This window comes from Apiospora phragmitis (assembly GCF_038363925.1).
Source record: "Apiospora phragmitis strain CBS 135458 chromosome Unknown utg000010l:1.0-9815664.0:1.0-9183399.0, whole genome shotgun sequence".
In the NCBI taxonomy this organism is placed as follows: Eukaryota; Fungi; Ascomycota; class Sordariomycetes; order Amphisphaeriales; family Apiosporaceae; genus Apiospora; species Apiospora phragmitis.
In genome coordinates, this window is record NW_027117409.1 from 2,865,681 (window position 1) to 2,884,056 (window position 18,376).

The 18,376-nt window shown below is 54.9% G+C and overlaps 7 protein-coding genes across 7 annotated transcripts; 2 read left to right on the forward strand and 5 right to left on the reverse strand.

The window, feature by feature from the left end:
* Window positions 1-1,719: 1,719 nt before the first annotated feature.
* On the reverse strand, window positions 1,720-2,334 carry PG994_010654 (uncharacterized protein; the record flags this gene model as incomplete). Its single annotated transcript, XM_066862063.1, has 1 exon — window positions 1,720-2,334. The coding sequence occupies one exon, from the start codon at window positions 2,332-2,334 to the stop codon at window positions 1,720-1,722; it is 615 nt and encodes a 204-aa protein (XP_066711173.1).
* A 772-nt stretch (window positions 2,335-3,106) lies between these two features.
* On the reverse strand, window positions 3,107-5,500 carry PG994_010655 (salicylate hydroxylase; the record flags this gene model as incomplete). The annotated part of the gene is made up of 4 exons (XM_066862064.1): window positions 3,107-4,047; window positions 4,110-4,502; window positions 4,565-4,820; window positions 4,886-5,500. 4 exons carry the CDS (start codon window positions 5,498-5,500, stop codon window positions 3,107-3,109), a joined length of 2,205 nt encoding a protein of 734 aa, XP_066711174.1.
* A 1,106-nt stretch (window positions 5,501-6,606) lies between these two features.
* Window positions 6,607-7,762, forward strand: PG994_010656 (short-chain dehydrogenase protein; the record flags this gene model as incomplete). Its single annotated transcript, XM_066862065.1, has 4 exons — window positions 6,607-6,988; window positions 7,194-7,459; window positions 7,528-7,608; window positions 7,652-7,762. Coding segments are annotated over 4 exons (840 nt in total), but the record flags the coding sequence as incomplete, so codon positions are not given.
* A 381-nt stretch (window positions 7,763-8,143) lies between these two features.
* On the reverse strand, window positions 8,144-9,211 carry PG994_010657 (uncharacterized protein; the record flags this gene model as incomplete). The annotated part of the gene is made up of 2 exons (XM_066862066.1): window positions 8,144-8,669; window positions 8,754-9,211. 2 exons carry the CDS (start codon window positions 9,209-9,211, stop codon window positions 8,144-8,146), a joined length of 984 nt encoding a protein of 327 aa, XP_066711176.1.
* A 1,658-nt stretch (window positions 9,212-10,869) lies between these two features.
* PG994_010658 (ATP-NAD kinase) lies at window positions 10,870-12,702 on the reverse strand (the record flags this gene model as incomplete). Its single annotated transcript, XM_066862067.1, has 1 exon — window positions 10,870-12,702. One exon carries the CDS (start codon window positions 12,700-12,702, stop codon window positions 10,870-10,872), a length of 1,833 nt encoding a protein of 610 aa, XP_066711177.1.
* Window positions 12,703-15,505: 2,803 nt separating this feature from the next.
* Window positions 15,506-16,417, reverse strand: PG994_010659 (uncharacterized protein; the record flags this gene model as incomplete). Its single annotated transcript, XM_066862068.1, has 3 exons — window positions 15,506-15,907; window positions 16,002-16,159; window positions 16,225-16,417. 3 exons carry the CDS (start codon window positions 16,415-16,417, stop codon window positions 15,506-15,508), a joined length of 753 nt encoding a protein of 250 aa, XP_066711178.1.
* Window positions 16,418-16,921: 504 nt separating this feature from the next.
* PG994_010660 (serine threonine-protein phosphatase 2a activator 2 protein) lies at window positions 16,922-18,205 on the forward strand (the record flags this gene model as incomplete). Its single annotated transcript, XM_066862069.1, has 1 exon — window positions 16,922-18,205. The coding sequence occupies one exon, from the start codon at window positions 16,922-16,924 to the stop codon at window positions 18,203-18,205; it is 1,284 nt and encodes a 427-aa protein (XP_066711179.1).
* Between the last annotated feature and the right edge of the window lie 171 nt (window positions 18,206-18,376).

Below are 18,376 nucleotides of genomic sequence, written 5' to 3' on the forward strand. Positions count from 1 at the left end.
GATATTTTGCTCGCTGGTGGGAGTGAAACTTTTGCTATATGCAGTTGAAACAGAATAGCAGCAGCTTACTCGGCACGGCGCTGCCGACATGTGTTTGTCCAGTTTCTCTGCTCTGCTACGAGCATCTTTCATCATCCACCCGCCTTTTGCTTCTGGAAGGGGAGGAGGGTTTTGTCCAACGTCGGTCCGCTTGGCTTTCTTGGCCCCTCCCTCCTTTGTCTATTTACCATCGTTATCGGCTAGGGCGGAGAGACGGGAAGTCGAGCGGGTCCCCTTGGTGTTGGACTTGTCCGCTACCGAGAGTGGCCGGTGGTGGGGGGGGGGGGGGTGCCGAGAGGGGGATCCAAACGCAGCTTCAAGACAGGGTATGTGTTTGCGAAAACACATGGGGTCATGTGTTTGTTCTTCTCTTGACAGGTATAGTATGTATCTGTTTCCTCGGCATAGGTACACTTCTCAGGGGCAATAAGAAAGCGGCTGGGGTCAGGACGTTGGGAAGTTGGACGCATCGCACTGTACATCTATCTACATGCAGATCTACTACTCGCTACCTACCTCTGGATGTGCCCGAAGCCGGTACTTTCACTTGTTTCCTGACGTTACGATGAGATGCGAACCATACTATCGCGCTTGCTGGGTTTGGCAAAAAGCCAACTTGGCATGTATGTAGCGGTAAGAATGCATATAGTAAGTACACATGGCGATGACAGATGACCCCCGATTCTCGTATCCTCTATCGATCTAGGCTGGGCCCCTGGAGCCCGAAGGTCGAGGGAGGTCATTACTCCGACGCGGATCCTTGCCATTATTAATGCGACGAAGGCAACGAGGGTGAGGATGAAGGCGAAGAAGCGGAAGAACAAAAGCATTTTACCTAGCCAAGTCGATATCGTGTAGTACATACTAAGTCATTACTAAGTATCGATCATGCAACTCAAGATGTGGAAGCTTGGCGTCGCCACGGAGGACATTCCGCGAACTCATCACTCTCAATCCTTGGGAGGAGGCGTTTATTCCTTGTCGTACCTTTTTTTTCTGTCATTTTACGGGGGCCGGGGCATGCCCCGAAGAAGCGAAAGAACATAAGCGACAGGTACCTGTAAAAAAGATTCAAGCCGACCGTACCGAGTACTTTCGCCTGCCATGCGAGCAGCCGAAGAGCGAGCGCTGGAGGATTCGAATGAGGGAATCCCCAACCTCGGCTGTCTCGATCAGGTATAATACAATACAGTCTGGTCCAGCAGCAGCAGCAGCAGCAACGGCAGTAGCAGCAACCACCACCACACAGGAGCACATGATACATGACAAAAACAAAGCGCGACGAATGAGGGACAGCGGATCGTCCTCTTTACCCCCCCCCCTCTTCTCGGTGAATGCATACTGCTGCTCATATGATTGATTCTTTCGTGTTCGTGCCGCGCATGCATTACCATATCATGTCGACTGCCAAACAAAATGCCACCTCGATTCAATTGGAGCCGGTGCTCCCTCCCGCTTTGCCTCTCCGCCTATCGCTGTCAATTAAAAATAATCAATTAATTCGCCCCAGCAGGGGTTCTCCGCGGGCCCCCAAGAACGGCGGAGCAGCAACTTCCTAATTTTTGCCTTCTTCCCTCCAGACAGACAGACACACACACACCGGCCCAGCCAGCCAGCCAGCCAGCCAGCCACCAACCCTCCCCTGTTCCCTTCTCTTCCCTTCCCGTGTCTCTCCTTAGTTTAGTTCCCACTCTTGTTGACATGCCCATCCATGTCCCCGTAGTCCTCCCCGAGCAGCCTCGCGCCGGCGCCGGCCCCGACCCGGACGGGCTCGCACTCCTGCAGGAAGTAGAGCATGCGGCACCACTCGGTCGCGCTGGGGTTGCGCCACGCGTGCATGGTGCCGCGCTGGACGGCGAGGTCGCCGCGCCGCAGGCGCCGCGCCTCGCCCGAGTCCAGCACCAGGTCCACCTCGCCCTCGAGCACGACGCCGTAGTCGAGGCTGACGGTCCGGTGCATCGGGCTGACCGACAGCGGCGGCACGTCGACGTAGCGCGCCACGGTGCCGCCCGGCACCACGATGCCCGGCGGGTTGGCCAGGAGCGGCGCGTAGGCCGCGATGTCGGCGCCGTCGTTCAGCGGCACGGGCGTTTTTGTGGTTGCGTACCCGAGCCCGAACGAGGCGCCGTTGTAGATGGTCGTGCGCGGCAGCTCCGCCGGCAGCGCGTCCGAGAAGATGGCCTCGCCGGCCTCGTTGTGGTCCGTGATGAAGCGCGATACCTTGGGCAGGTTGTTGGGGGTGACGGGCGCCTGCCCTTTTGCCGCGGCGGTGTCGCCGTTGGTGGAGGAGGCCATGGTGGTGGAGGGATGAGCTGGCTGGAGAGACTCTATGCCAGTTTTGGAGGCTCGCTCTTTCATTATGGATAACAATTCTGTGGCTGTTCGATGGTTGGCTTCTTTTTTGGGCATGTATGTGTATATAAGCCGTAGTAGACGACGAGATGAAACTGGAGTATGTAGGTGTTAGACGGCAACTAAGTAAATTTGTGTTCTTGGAGTATCGCGCTCACAAGGCCCATAGCGATCGCGGCGCTCCCCTATCCCCCTCGTTTACCCCTCATATCGTCCGAAGATCCAGCAACAGTATTCCGCAAAGCATCGGCAGTCGTCGCATAGCGATCGTGGACCGTGTACCTGAACGTCGGACGGATATGTGGAGGAGGTGGTGGGGGGAGCCGAAGTGGGGGGTCGGCTATCTTGTGCTACCCTTGACGATCAGGGACCCCCCCTCCTGTTGGCGTACCTGGTCAGATCAATAGATCTGATTGTTTGTCTTAGTAATTAGCTCATGTGTAGCGTTAATCTCTCAAGAAACATGAAATGCGATTAGAAGCTGATTAGTGATCAATTTCTCAAGATAGATTCCCGATTACAACATAGGAAGACATTGGTCGCCCTCGTTCATGCACTCAGTACACTACGGAAAAAACGAATAATATAAAGGTGGCATATAGAACGTAATAGGTGTAGTTATGTATAGTAAATACAGTATGTACGTATGTGAAAGCTCACGAGGTGATTCATCGTTACAAAACAACACAAAGTCCTACCTCCCGTTGGTCATTACCTACTCGATCCTTCGACAAGACGAGACATCGGGAACCCCCGTGCCTTCTACCACCGTAGCCTCGACCACCCTATACACCGGGATCCCGGACAGAACGGAGGTGACGTGGTGCAATGTAGGCAGCGTCTGCCAGCTGCCCGGATCGAACTTGATACTCGCCTTACTCGACTTGGCCATCGACTCGACCGTCCGCGCCGCCACCTTGGCCTCCTCCGCGTGCGGCACTACGCAGGCGTACTCGACGTCTGCCACGCCCGGCCTGCCCGTGGCCGGGATGTACTTGTAGGTTAGAATGTCCGATCCTTCCTTCTCCCCCGTCGCATCCGGTTGTTGCTGCTGCAGATCTTCCAGCGCAATCTCCATGAAACTGGCGCCACGCCAGGAGCAACGGACGTTGTGGGAGGAGGTAGCAGCATCACTACCGCTGCCGCGGTCGATGTCTATGTCGCAGAACGTCTTATTGAAGCCCAGCTCATCCCGTCCCGTGATGACGGCGTCCGCGAGGTTCTCGAACAAAACGGGCAGGTAAGACCCGACAACAGGGGGGCCGGCTTTGGGGAAATAGCCGACGCCGTGTAGGTAGAGGCCGCAGTGGCTGTAACCGCCGCCGCCCAGCCACGCCATGTTGTCCAAGGTGGTGACGGAGATGCTGGCGAGGCAGGCGGTGGCGGGGCTCATGAAGCGGAACGCCGGCGTGGGAAATAGCGACTCGAGGTACGTCCTCGACGTCTCAAACTTAACCGTTGTCGTCACGAAGCGGCTCTGGTCGAGGCCGGCTCGGGGCTGGCCGTACACGTCTTGTCGCGGGCCGGGGGCGGGCCCGAAGCCGATGGGCATCCTGCGATAGAGGTCCGGCGTCTGAGAGGAGAGCCATTCATTGAACACCCGGGTTGAGTTGTCAATCTCATCATGCCCGAAGTTGTAGGCGGTGTACTTCATCACTGAGTTCATGTCAGCATAGGCGGCAATAGCAGAAGCAGCGGGTGGTTGGACGATAACTTACTATCAATTTGTGGTACACCGTTTACCCAGTCCTTACCCGACTGCCTTGAATATTCCTGGATCGTGTGCGCTCTGTCGTACCTGATCTTCTCATACAGTCGAAGTCTCCCGGGGACATCATTCGGCGCAGTACCTTTGGGCAGGACGGTGGCGAGCGCGGCGGCATCTTCCATTGCCTGGCCGGCTCCTTGTCCTTGGTGAGGCGTGAACGGGTGAGCAGCGTCCCCGATCAAGGCAACGCTGCCCCTGACCCACGACGGGAGTTTGTCCATATCCAGCAGCTGCCATACTTTGAGCTCTTCCGGGCTGACTTTGCTTATTAACTGCTTCAGCGCCGGGTCGAAGTCTTTATAGACCTTGAGGACCTGCTCGAGACTACCTTGCTTGTTCCACTCTGACTCGGTCATTAGCACAAGTACCTGAAACCCCGTGTATGGATAGATCGAAGGAACGTACCATCACTCGGCGAAGCATGTGACTCGTCCGCCGGGTGGATGAGGACAAAGTTCAGCGTGTCGTTGTTGTTGCAGGGGTACATGACCACTCTGCGGTCGTCGCCAAACCACATGCAGAGGCTGTCAACCCTGTCGACGAGCGGTTTCGTCACGGGGTCATCGAGCGCGACCTGGCGAGGAAGAAGGAAGCGGAAGGCGGCTTTCCCGGAAGCAAACAGCTTGGTCTCTTGCCCACTGAGCGCTTTGCGAGTTTTCGACTGGCCCAACCGTCAGCCCACTGTCACTCCATATGGTGGTTAAGCAGGGAGAAGAGAGTACGTACATATATACCGTCGGCTCCTATTATCAGGTCCGCCGTTCTCGTGGACCCATCGGCGAAGGTCAGCGTCCTGGCATTGGGGTCAACGCCAGTGACCTTGCTCGATGTATACAAGGTGGCGGGCGTCCCTGGCGGGTCCTTGGCAGTCGCTACCGCCTTGAGGTTGTCGTGGAGCGTGACACGATGCACCAGCTGCCAGGGGTGTTGCCACATCTTGTTCGGCATGGTGAGGTCTATCTCCTTGATCATCCCTCCGGTCGAAGCGAACTCGACGATTTTCGTCGTGTTGCACGCGCCGAACTTCTCGGCGTATATACCCCATCTCCGGAGCAGCCCATTGCTGTTGGGCGCAAGATGTACCGCAGCACCGGTCTCGCTCGCCAGCGAGGATTGTTCGTAAAGCTTCTCTCGGGTCAGCAGTTCATGTGTGTGACGGGCGACCAAAGTCTCGGGGATTCTCACATCTACAACATGACCTTGGCGGCGCAGCGCAATGGCCGCAGAAAGCCCACCTATACCGGCACCAACGACAGTGATATTCAACGGCTCATGGTAGTCGTGAACCAGCGGGTTAGACTTGGTCGCATCAGCCACCGGCGCTGTCCCATTGGAAGCCATCGTACCGCGCAAGAACAAGCTCGGGTGTATGCAAAGCGAAGCTGTTAGTTCGGCCTAGGGATTTGATAATAGTAGGAAAAGCAATGGAAGCAAAACGGCACAACTCGAGAATGGTCGGGACTAAGGTGCAGGATCTCACGACGCAAGGCTATAGCTTTGCTTGGGTAAGAGGATGCCGGAGATCAAAGCAAGCAAGCATGTCTTAGACGTCAAAGCTGCGACAGGTAACTTCGCCCATGAGGTGTGACAGCGGGGCAGATTCCAGACTCCGAGGTTTGGGGCGCATCATGCAGGCTACGCGGAATCAGTTAATGATAGCCCATAATCCTGACGGATTCCCCCCAGTCGGGCCGTAAAGTAGTGAGAGTTATTAGAGCCACCACAGCTCTTCCCCCGGGCGAATACGAACCAGCAGATATTGGGAGACAGACAGCCCAGCAGCATGACCGAGAGTCAGGAGGGTTCCGACCGAATTGGGTTTTTGGTACAGTATCCTACAGGAAGTTCAGGAACCCCCTTCCGAGGTGGAGGGCCGAGATTAGGGAGACTGGGGGGATTCTCTCATCTGCCCCGCTCTGTCTCTCCCCCACGCCTCCAACTCCAAGCGACAAACCCCGCTTGGCATGTGTGACGTCCATACATACTTATAAGTACATACCCTACAATCTTAGCTTAGGTAAAGAATACAGACGTTTCTACTAACCTTAGGGGAGTTAGGCTAGAATAGCCACGGACGGTAGGTGCGTTATTGTTGTATACTTTGTCTTCCTATGATATAGAAGGGAGTACTTTCTAGGAGAGAAGGAGAGAGATGGAGGTTTTATGGACAAACAGACAGGGACAGAGAGGAATGAAAGGCTGTGACGTAGAATACTACCCCTTGCAGTCAGTCACTTGGTGAGCCTGTACGACTCCGCTCCCACACCGGGTCCCAAATTCCTCGTTGTGTATCGTATCCCAAAATCCTTATCTAGTAACGCCACAGAGATCGCCAACAACTATATACCCTTTACTACCTGCTTTGTGAGCGTGACCACATAGCCTTACCATGGCCGCGGACGAAAGAATGAGTACCTGGTCCGACGCGACACGCACCGTGAGAGAGGAGGGAGGAAGAAGGAGGAGTAGAAGAACAAGAAGAAGCGGCGGTCCGCAGCCCCGTGGCCCTGATCACGGCCGGCAGCGCCGGGGTGGGCGCGGCCACGGCGCGGCTGTTCGCGCGGCGGGGGTACCGGGTGGTCATCAACTTCAGCCACAACACGGAGCGCGCGCGCAAGGTGGTGGGCGAGCTGCAGCAGCTTTCGCGCCTGCCCACGCACGAGATCCAGAACGAGCACGGCAACGCCTTCCTGGCCATCCGCGCCGACCTTGGCCGCCGCGAGGAGATCGGCCGCCTCGTCCGCGAGACCATCGTCCAGATGGGCCGCCTCGACGTCGTCTTCTCGAACGGCGGGTGGACCAAGTTTCGCGACATGACGAGCATAGAAGGTATACAAGAACATCATTTTCTTGATTATTGTTCTTCTTCTTCTGTTTTCGTTATTCCCCTAATTTGTCATGGACGTATTTAAGCTTAAGAGCGAGGATCGAGGCAAGGGGTAAATGAACCGGCTTTAGGGGGCCACGTGATAGCTGCTGAAATACCTCTAAGATTCACCAAGCTGATCGGGAGGGCGGTGCGGTGATTTGGCAGACAACACAATCGAAGAGGACTGGGACATGTCCTTCAACATCAACGTCAAGTCCCACCTGTGGCTGATGCAGGCCGCGAAAAAGTACCTCGACGAGACCGAGGGCGCCTTTATCACCACGGCGTCGGCCGCCGGCATCACCCCGAGCGGCAGCTCCCTTGCCTACTCCGTGACCAAGGCCGCCCAGATCCACCTCGTCAAGAACCTCGCCGTCATGGCCGCGCCCAAGATCCGGGTGAACAGCGTCAGCCCGGGGCTGCTTTTGACCGTGAGCCTTGCCTTTTCTCTCCTAATACTTTAACTATACATGTATTACATAGCTAAGACCAACAACAGGAATGGTCCGATAGGTTCTCCGAGCAAGCTAAAGACGCTTATCGCCAGAAGACAAAGCTGAAGCGCTTCCCTACCGTTGAGGTAAGTAGATACCCATTATACAATCACTCACCCGCATTAAAAGATCATTGCTCATGCTACTTGCGCAGGACGTAGCCGAACAGGTCCTTACATTTGCAAGAGTCGGAGCATGACGGGTGTGAACATACCGCTGGATGCGGGGTTCATAGTCTAAGAAAACTTCCCCTCGAAGCTGCCGCCACATCTTGTCTGACCTTTCTAGATCAAGTCGAGCATCCATGGAGGTACCCTTGGGCTAAGGAACTCGACGGGCTGGATGGCTTGAGTAGTGGTGGCCGTTCTCGAAGGCCGACAGAACGGCCGAAACCCGGTCGTTTCAAGTAAACGAGGCTTGAAGCTAAAAATCCCATAGCACGTGGAATATCGCAGCAATATTCTTCTTCCCGTTCGTGACAAAAGTTAGCTTCTCAAGTGACGTAGTCCTGACGGAGTTCGTGGTTCAGCCTTCAAGTAAGAGTTGTTGACAATTTGACTATATTTATTTATTATATGCTGTTTTTCTTTTTGTTCTTCTTCATTAGAGAATTATTTACTACTATAAGTCCAGCATAAGCTTGTTGAGCAAGATAGCGCATGCCGCAGAGGCAAGCAGCAGCATGGGGTTCGTGCCTCCGAGGCCGGCAGCAGCGGCTGATATAACCGGGACGGTAGCCGAGGCGGAGGCGGCTACTGCGCTCAACGTCTCCGCGCTCGCCTTATCCATGCCCGTGGCGCTCGGCGCCGATGTCTGGGCCGCGGATAAGGGGTCGATATTGGACGTCGAGGTGGACCCGCCGGTCGATGTCGCTGTCGCGGTGGCCGACGATCCTGGCGCCGAGGAGGAGCCCGTCGGGGCGGACGGCGCTCGCACTTTGCCGCACGCGATGAGGCGGTCGTAACCGGTCGCGTATTGGTCTTCCCACCATTGCGACTCGTTCACGAGCGAGTAGTAATTAAATTCGTATCTCGAGCCAGGGTAGTCGTGGGCGTTCTGGAAGAAAGTGGACGAGCAGATGTCGTCGCATTCGAAGTCGTCATCCACCTCGGCGTGTTCGGTCGAGAACTCGCAGAATTTGCCGCCTCTATGTGTGAACGGAACGTGTAAGTAAAGTCGCCTCTCCCAGGTATGCGCCAATAGAGATTGGGGAAAAGAAAGGGGAACCTACCCGTCTGTCCGGCAACTCTGCGCAAGGTGGTATTGGAAGAGCTGTCCCACAATGCCCACGGGCAAATCCGTGTATTCGTAGGGCTTGGTCGCCTTGGTCAGGAGCTGCGCGGCATCGCCAGCGTCCAGCTGGCAAGCCGCACGAACACCGCCCACGTACCTCTCCAGCGCCTCCTTGCAGGTGGTGGTGCACATGGCCTCATAGTCTTTGGTGGTGGGCTTGAAGCCCGGGCGCATCGACGCGACGATGCCGAGGAGGGTGTCGGGGCAGGCGATCGGGGCGCTGTAGGCCTGGCGGCACGCTTCCGAGGTCGAAGACTTGAGGTGCTGGTTGTCGGCGATAAACTCCCAGTCGGGGCCCGAAACGTTGAGGCTGAAGGCGGAAGCGAGGGATGGCGCTATCGAGAGCAGCATCAACAAGGGCAGGAATAGCGCCGCCGCGTCCGAAATTGAAAGCATTTTGCCGGGTAGGGTGGCTTGTGAGAGGTATGCTCTCAAAAGGCTTTACCCGGCAGACAGCGAATCAAAACCGAGGGTGGCTTTGCCTGCTGTGCTGCAGACAATATTTGGGAGGGAGGGCAGCCAGCTGAGGTCAGTCAGTTGGTAGGCAACCTATGGAGGTGGTAGGACGTTAATAAGCAATAAGTAATAATAATAATGTAGCTAGGCAGCTATAAGCGCAAAAAGGTCGTGGGCGTGGTCGTGTCTGGACACCGAGACATGAAGAATGCAATACAATTGCCACTGCGAAGAAAGAATCTGAGGAGAATATTATATTAAGAGCCTGGGCGTGTTGGTGAACATGAGAAGCGAAAGCACGAGGAAGCCGTCTGTCTCTCTGTCTGTCTGTCTCCTCTTCTCACATCCGAGATTGTCGCTTTCGTGCTCTTGGCACGCAGACGGGACCAGACGGGACCAGATGGGGGGACCTGACCATTACTTTTTTTTTTGGCCAAAAGGCCCCAAAAACCCCCAAGAGGCCCTTGTTAGGCCCCAATCATCAGCCAATTCTGCTCGTCTAGTGCGGCCCAGGTGCGGTCAATCGAAGCTCACTCGGCCGTCTTTCCGCGTCTAGGTACTGCAATGCCTGCCACCAGTTCCATGAATGGCCCCCCAATGGCTCAGAATGGCTCCCCTCAGGCCCTGGCACCACATGGAGTCTCCTGGGAGCCTGGGAGGTCTTCTGGTATCAGCTGCTGATTCCCGCTGATTCCCTTGCGCTGCATCCGCTAATCAGTCGCTAAGAGCCCATTTGGCTCCACTGAACAGCATGCCCGCCGCTCTTCGCTTTAATTAGGTAAGATTTGGTCTTCACTAACCGATATCAAACATTAGTATGTACGAACGACGCTGAGCCTCAACTTATGTCACATAGCCCACAACGATATATCGAACGAGTTCAGTTTGGCGTCCATTTGGATATTCATTTTCTTTTCTCTGTCGGTCGGCGGACTGTACTGTACCCAGACACATACTGTAGCCCCCTTTGCCGCAAAGAGTTGTCAACCCACTTGGCGTTTCAGACGCTCGGAGAGGCACGCAGGTTGCAGCAGCAAATGGCATTGGATTGGCCCCCCAACTTAAGTGGAGCAATTAAGGGAACTTCAGGAGGCCACCTGCTGAACCGCCATCCAGTGCCTCCGAGTCACCGCCATGTCGGTGCCGCTTATCCATGGTTGAATTTTTATTTGCACGCCACTCTCTTTCACTCGATCCTTCACAGATATATCGCTCAAATCGTCGACCGTCTTGGCGAGATAAGACGGCGTGACGGCACTCATGGACTTATTGATTTCTCATCTACTACCTATCATAGATATCTAGTCTAACCGCTACATTCACTGCAAACCGAGACCATCTCGACTTTTGCAATCATGGGCGTCAACAGAGTGCCCGAGGGTCCAAGGTTCAGGTGACCAAACAAGGCCCACTGTCATTGCGAAGACCCTTTTTGTATACTTGCTGTAGTCTTAGCAACTCGCGAGAGATGTTCCATTCGTGTCCTGCCCGTAGGCGAAGACGCTGTGCATACTCGTGCCCAGCACCATCTCCAATAAACAGGTCTCTCTCTATCGTTCTATAATCTGATTGGGCGATCCATCAATATTCTGGAGCTTCTACATGCCCAGCAGAGACATTTGGCGCCGTAGGGGACTGGCGCTGATGCTGCCGCCATCCTCGCTGGCGTAGCAGGCGGAGTCGGTGTCAATGTCCCACTCAGGCTCTTCTTCTTTCTGCATATCGTCGCCGTCCTTCTTGGTTTCGAACCCTTTTTGGGTCGCAGCGCGAGTGTTCCACTGCAGCGTGCGGGACACGCTATCGAACCACTCCGTATCTGTTCGCATCACCGTAGGCAACGGGTATTGCGATGCGCTAATTGTGACATAGTCACCCTGCTTCAGCTCGACACGGCCCTTGCCATCAAAGGCACAATAGGCGGTGGCGCGCGAGTTGCGTGGGACAGACACCCGGAGCAGCAAGGTATCGCTCAGGACCATGGGCCGGAACGACAGCGTGTGGGGGCAAATGGGAGTGAGAAGAATGGCGGGGATGTCAGGGTGGACGAGCGAGCCTCCAGCCGATAGCGAATAAGCCGTTGAACCGGTAGGCGTGGAGAAAATACAGCCATCGGCCTGGACAATGGTCAGGAGCTCGTTGTCGCCATACAGCTCGAGGTTGGAGACATAAGGCGATGGGCCGCGGTCGATGACAAGCTCGTTCAGCACCTCAAATTGTTCACCTTCCTCGGCTTCGGCGCCCGCCGCACCATGGCGATAGACCGTGCAGGTAAATCGCATGCGCAGATTGACACGCATTCCCTCTTCGCCCATTATGCGGTTCAGGTGCTGTTTGTACTTCTCAAACTCGAAGCTGGTCAAGAAACCCAGACTGCCGAGACTGAAAGACAGGACAGGCGGCACGACGCGCTGGAACAGCCACGAAGTGAAAAGAACAGTGCCATCACCGCCGAGGGTAAGAACCAGATCGAACTTTTCGGGCTGACTCCAGCACAAATCGGGCGACCAGTATCGCAACATCGATTCAAACCGAGGGTCATCCTCAATGAGACTGGTAGCCCCGAAGCGTTTGGATGTTCGGAGTTTGGCATCCACATAAACGTTGACACCGACATCAGAGCCGTAGCGAGGGGTGCGGAGCAGCCACATGGCCAACTCCCTAGTCAGGTACACAAGCTCATTGTCACGAGCCTTAGTAACGATCATGACATTGCGAACAGCCCGTCGGATGGGCCGGCGCTGGAGCTGTTTCGAGACTTCTCGTACCCCCGTAGCCGTCTGGACGAGACGAGAATGCGACATCCAGTCATCATTCTTGATCTCCTCCAAGACCTTGTCAATATCCACATTGTCGTCAAACCGTTGATGGTAGAAGCAGGGCGACTGGATGGAAGGAAGTGCGGTGGCGGGGGTGTTGCGGCTGGCCAGTTCATTCAGAGCCTCCGAAAGTCGCTGCGACGACGAGGACGACGGCCGCGCCTCGGGGCCGGAGTGTGCGGACAGCATGCCGGTGAGTGAAAGCGCCTCGGGCTTGTTGTTGCGCGCCACCGAGGCCAATGCTTTCATAATAGTCTGTCGCGGGACAGACTCCACTGAGCGAGTGTTCTTGTGGTGGCCGTACATACGAGGGGAGAAGTGGGAGCTTTTGGACGAGTGAGGACCCGTCAAGCCTGCAACAGATGATTCTGACGGAAACGCAGCATTCTGCTGGTCCTGGCTGGGCTGTTGTGCAGACTCGAAAAGGGAAGAAGTCGAGGAAGAAGGTGGAGGTAAAGTAGGGCGGTCCGCAAGAGCATCGGTTGATCCACGAGTCCCGTCAGCGATGGATGATGAGGACTTATTGGACGCCTCGGAGACGGACGTAACCCCACCGTCGGACGGATTACTGAGGGCAGGATGGAGCGCAGTGGGAGAAGTGACTAAACCCGCCATTTTGTCCGAAAGGGTACTCCGAGCACCGCTATGTACAGGGGACAGGGATTCGGTGCCTTGTGCGTGAGCAAATAGATTTGCTGTGGAGAGTTCAGGCGCGGTAGGCTAAAACTGTTGCACAAACAGGGATTGTGGCAGCACCGGTTTCACCGACTGTCCAACGATCGGGGATTACTTTGGCTAAGTGCGTCCTAACACCGTAGGTATGCACAATGCAGCAATAAGCTTCTGCTGTTGAAGATCTGGGAAATCCTGGGGGATGACACGAGACCGACCCGAGAGATTGTCTCTGATTCACGTCACACCACTGCTCGGTGATTCGGGAAGTCGCAGATTCTCCTCTTTGATGTGTCAAAATCTGGATCAGACGAAGCTCACGTTAGCCAAGCCGTCACATCACATCACCGGCATTTATCTGGGCAAAGTGGAGAGATAGGGTACGTGTATGTAGAGTACGTATAGTCGCCGAGGAACAAGGAAGGACAAGAAACTCACCTGACTGGCTGTATTCCGCAACACTCTAGACCGCGCTAGAGTTGTGATATTGATGCTTCCGTCACCCGTGAGAAATCTTGAAAATGGCTCGCTTAAAAAGAAGCGATTGCCGAAACTGTGTTGGGCGAAAACCGACTGGGGTATCTTCGATAACGATGCTGAAAGATGATGCTGATGCTGATGCTGAATGCTGAATGCTGAATGCTGAATGCTGAATGCTGAATGCTGAATGCTGAATGCTGAATGCTGAATGCTGAATGCTGAATGCTGAATGCTGAATGCTGAATGCGGACAATTATCTATAGTTGATGTCTAAGTCGTAACGCGAGTTGAAACAGGGGCCGCAAACTGTCGACGAGTCGATGAGTCCGAGGAACGAAATGGCGTGGTTGTAGATGGCGGGTTGTCGAACCAAGTGGTAGGACGTATATTCAACGAGAGCAAGCGCAAAAAAGAGTAAATATTAGAAGTGAAAGCTCCCAGAGCAAAATGAACAGTGTTTTTGAACTTCGACGAAGCGAGTATGTACACACACAAAGGAAGTGTTTTTAAGTTCACGGGGCCAACAATGTGTATGCAACGAAGGAGAACAAAGATTGCAGGAGACACTGGCGGATTGTAAGAACTACCAGAGCTCTGATTTTGCTATTTGCGCAAGCGCGGAGGGGGGGAGGAGGAGGTTGAAGACGTTGGGTCTACGAGACGAAGACTGAAGAACCAAAGGAAGAGAAAGCCCGAGAATGGGACGACAAGCCGGATATCTTTATTTGGCACGCGTCTGGCTTGGGTGGAACGCGGGCACGTTCTTGTTTGCCACGGCAGTAACAGATGCCAGAGAGAAACCGATATCAGGGTTTCTACGGTACAATGCCATCCATCCACGATTCTGCAGTCTGAAGCTCTCATCCATTGCATTGCCGCTACCCGTGTCCAAGAGTGACAGCGGTGGGGTCAAGTCAGTCTCGCATGCCTGAGTTATTGACTAGGTTTGGCGAGGAGGCTCAAGCATCTCAACCACTGCAATGCTCGAGGAGATTCCCACTTGCATCGCTACAAAATAACGTTCATAGGCACAAGCGCATCGTCTTTGCCGCTTGTTCGGGGTTTGGTGGCCGTTAACGTTACAATCCCCTACAGCCTGGAAATTCGCGGGCCCCGCTGCCATACTGCCCACAGTCGGTTTGGCTTGGTCTCATCTTTGCGTGTAAAGCAGGGGTTCCTGGGGGCGATAGCCTGATAGGGGGCCCTAGTAGGGGCCCTAGTAGGGGCCCTAGGGGTCAGAACAGTGCAGCATCTCGTCTCACATCCCAAAGACGGGGTTTCTAGAGCTTCTCCGTCCCCACTACCCGTGGCATAAGCTACCCCCCTACCTGCCTACTGTATCGCGACGCGAAACACTCGAGTTTGCTGCCATGCCGAATAGACCGGACGGCAGGGCATGATCAACGAATCAACAGAATTACACTCCAAGATGGCCAATAACTGATTGCCTTTCGTCAACTTGGCATCAACTAGATAAGCTTTTATTTAAACTACGAGGCTGCATGTGACCTTGAAGCTTTCAGCTACGGGGGTGTACCAAGGGCGCTTATCCTGAAGTCCTCGCAGTTGGGCAAGCAATGCCCAGCCCTGCAAGGTTTGTCAGAGTGCTCTCTACCCAGTTCTGGTACAATCTTGAAGCCAAGAACAAGCAGTCTGCGGTGTAGTTCTCATGAGTTATGGGTATTGCAGATCTCCATTATTCGAAGCCTCAGCATATGTATTACATATCTGTTCCCCCCATAAGCCTGCAGATACGACAACAAGCCATGAGGTGAAACACGGCCGTAATCCACAACGGGGGACCAAAACGCACACCTGTGGCAGGCCGATCTCAGCTTGGCTTCCGATCCAAGCATTGGCTTCCTGCGGCGAAGCCATGGCAGTTACTTACGATGAGGAAGGGACCCATTCAACGTCTTTCCAGACGGCGTTTGCTGGGTCACGCCCTATACGCCGAGCAGTTGGATTGCTTCCCCGACTGATCCTCGGCGGCAACGCGCTGACAGCATTGCATGCACGGACTACCGTTGATCTGGCGAAGCGGAGCAGAACGCATACCAGACGTTTAGACACGCCCATGTTTGGAGTTTGGAACGAAACCTCCATGCTCATCGTCCATTAACCTTCTTCCAAAGGCACCTGAGATCCTCTATTCGGACCCATCCAAGCAAACCCTGTATGCGCTGTAGAAGGAGTTGAAACCCCAAGACCTTTGGCTGAAAAATGTGCTTGTTTGTCGTTGCGGACACTGTAACCATTGCAGGCATCACTTCCAATACAGATCAGACGCGATCTTGGCTTCCATTACGGACCGGGTGAATGTGCCGAGATCGGCACCAGTTGCCGCGTCGTCACCCATGTTAACGTCACCTGAAGTGTTGGGGCAACACTGCTGCTGAGCAGACGCTAATATGTCTTCCCACTCCTTCATTGTGAATTCGCCCTCGCTTTGGGTGAGAATCAAGTCGCCGTGGGAAGTAAATGCGAAGACATGGAGGGACCGAGACTTCTCGATCTCGCGAGCTGTAGGGTTGATGATATCCCTGTTCGATCCGTCTTCGGTGGTGGCGGCGATGACGACGGATGTCAAAGTAGCTGTCAATGGGATGGCGGCCGACATTAACGCCAGGACCGCGGTCTGTATCAGAGCAGGTAGCATGGGCAGATTCTGTATGACCCGGTGTATTAGCCTAGGTGCCACTGCTCATATAAACGGGCATCTTGAGTTCCAACGGGCGAACATGGGGATATGCCGAACATACCGTGTTGGCCTGGACGACCTTTGTGTTCACGTATTCGTTTTCCGGTGCTACGGTGACTTGGAGGGTGATCTGGATAAGCGCCCGAGGGAAGTTGGTGACAAGGATGATCTGGCGAAGTGTTGATTGCAACAAGGCTTCGAGGTGACGCTCTCTCGTACCTAACAGACAGTCGTGAGCAAATGTATTCAACCGGTGGCCTACTCCGTCTCTGGATGACATTTACCTCCAACACCAGCGGCCGGACGAACAACGACATCCACAACAGCTTCTTCGGGGATCTCGTCCCTACGTTGTGCTTCGATAGGACCATTTACTGCGCCGATGATGGTATAGCCCGCATAAGAAAACGTCGCAGAGCCATCAGCACTATGCAGATGCGACAGAAGCGCCTCGGGCCCCGAAGTAGTCGTAGTCATGTTTCTACGGGCTTTGTAAATGCGCCCTGGAACGGTGTTTGAGGTTGGTCGGGGGTGTTTGTTCGTTTGTGACTTGCGGGTAGCTAGGTATGTAGCTGAGGCTCCAAACTTGGTCGTTTCGGAACTTTTTTCTTTCAATGGATTTTCTGCCACTGACGTTGGAGCTCTCTTTCTCCCTTTCTCCCAAAGCTCGGCCGACCCCACTATTAGCGCGGAATTTAGAGTTATGTTTTATGCAACATTCCCGATCTAGTCGTGACAATCGTGACAATACTTACCTTTAGCTCAGGCCAGCAGAAGGGCCAAACGAGAGGCAAGGCGGGGCACGGTACCTTTCACTGGACCTGCTGTAGTATCTTCACCCTCCCAGGTACCTGCACTTTACCATCCACCTGGAATGTTAACATACACATCCAAATCACTTGGATAATTCATAACTTACTGGGTCCTTACTGAAATTCAGCAGCACTTGCCCAAAGTAAACAAAGCCACTCGGTCGCAACCATGGCTACAGAACAGCCGGCAAGCGTTCCACCACTCTCTACAATCCCCAACCTTAAAGACCGGCTTCCCAAACTGGAGCCTAGACGTCGCCGGGCTACACCATCTGCTCCGGTGCCCACCCCAGAGACGCCGACCCTCCCGCCGCCGCCGGAGCCGTCAACCCTGTCGTTCCAGGTCCCCTCCCGGAGGATTCTGTCCCGCAAAGACCATGAGCTGTTCCTTTCGTCACCCACCCACAACCTCATCCTCGCCTTCGTCTTCGGTCTGTCCGACGCCGTGGTCGACACCCCCATCTCGTCCGTCAAGGATGAAGAGCTGACGCCCGCCCTCACGTCCATCCTCGCCCTCCTGGACGAGGCCGAGGCGCTCGTGCTCGCCACGCCCCCGGATGACTCGGGCGGCTCGCGCTTCGGGAACAAGCTCTTCCGCACCTTCCTCGACAAGACCAAGGCCGCCAGCGCCGCGTGGCACCAGAGGCTCGGCGTCACCTCGCCCGACGCCGTCGCCGAGGTCGAGACCTACCTCCTCCAGTCCTTTGGCAACCGCTCCCGCATAGACTACGGCTCCGGCCACGAGCTCAACTTCATGATCTGGCTCCTCTGTCTCTACCAGCTGCAGGTGGTCAAGCAGAGCGACTTCAAGGCGCTGGTGCTGAAGGTTTTCACGCGCTACCTGGCCGTGATGCGCACCGTTCAGTCGACCTACTACCTGGAGCCTGCGGGTTCACATGGCGTATGGGGCCTAGACGACTACCAGTTCTTGCCCTTCCTGTTTGGCTCTAGTCAGCTTCTACATCACCCCTTCATCACGCCGCTCGCTATCCACCAGGAGCTCACAATTGAGGAGTTCGGCCACGATTTCATGTACCTTGGCCAAGTAGACTTTGTGAACAGCACCAAGACCGTCAAAGGTCTTCGATGGCACAGCCCTATGCTGGACGACATATCATCGGCGAAGAACTGGAACAAGATTGAGGGAGGCATGCGCAAGATGTTCGTGGCCGAGGTGTTGGCAAAGTTGCCAGTGATGCAGCATTTCCTGTTCGGCTCACTCGTACCGGCTGTGGATGGCATGAGCACAGAGGCGGAAGCTGGCGTATCGCCCGAGGAGGAAGAGACTGAGGGTGGCGCGGTCATGGTGGAGCATGAGGGCGTCAAGCATCTACATCAGCTCAACAGCTGGGGTGATTGCTGTGGCATCAAAGTGCCCAGCAGTCTCGCTGCAGCTCAGGAAATGAGGAAGAGAAATGGAGGCGAAAGCTTGCGCAGAATTCCATTTGACTAAAGAAAGGCTATAACACGAATACAATCTGCTACTCCAATATTCTTCAACCATCGTTTACACTAGTGAGCGAGCCTACGAAATAGTGCCACGCATCTGTTGCAAGAATCACTCTGCTGACAGAACAGAGCGTTCACACGGCTAGAATTAATATTGTCCCCTCATAAAGCAGGT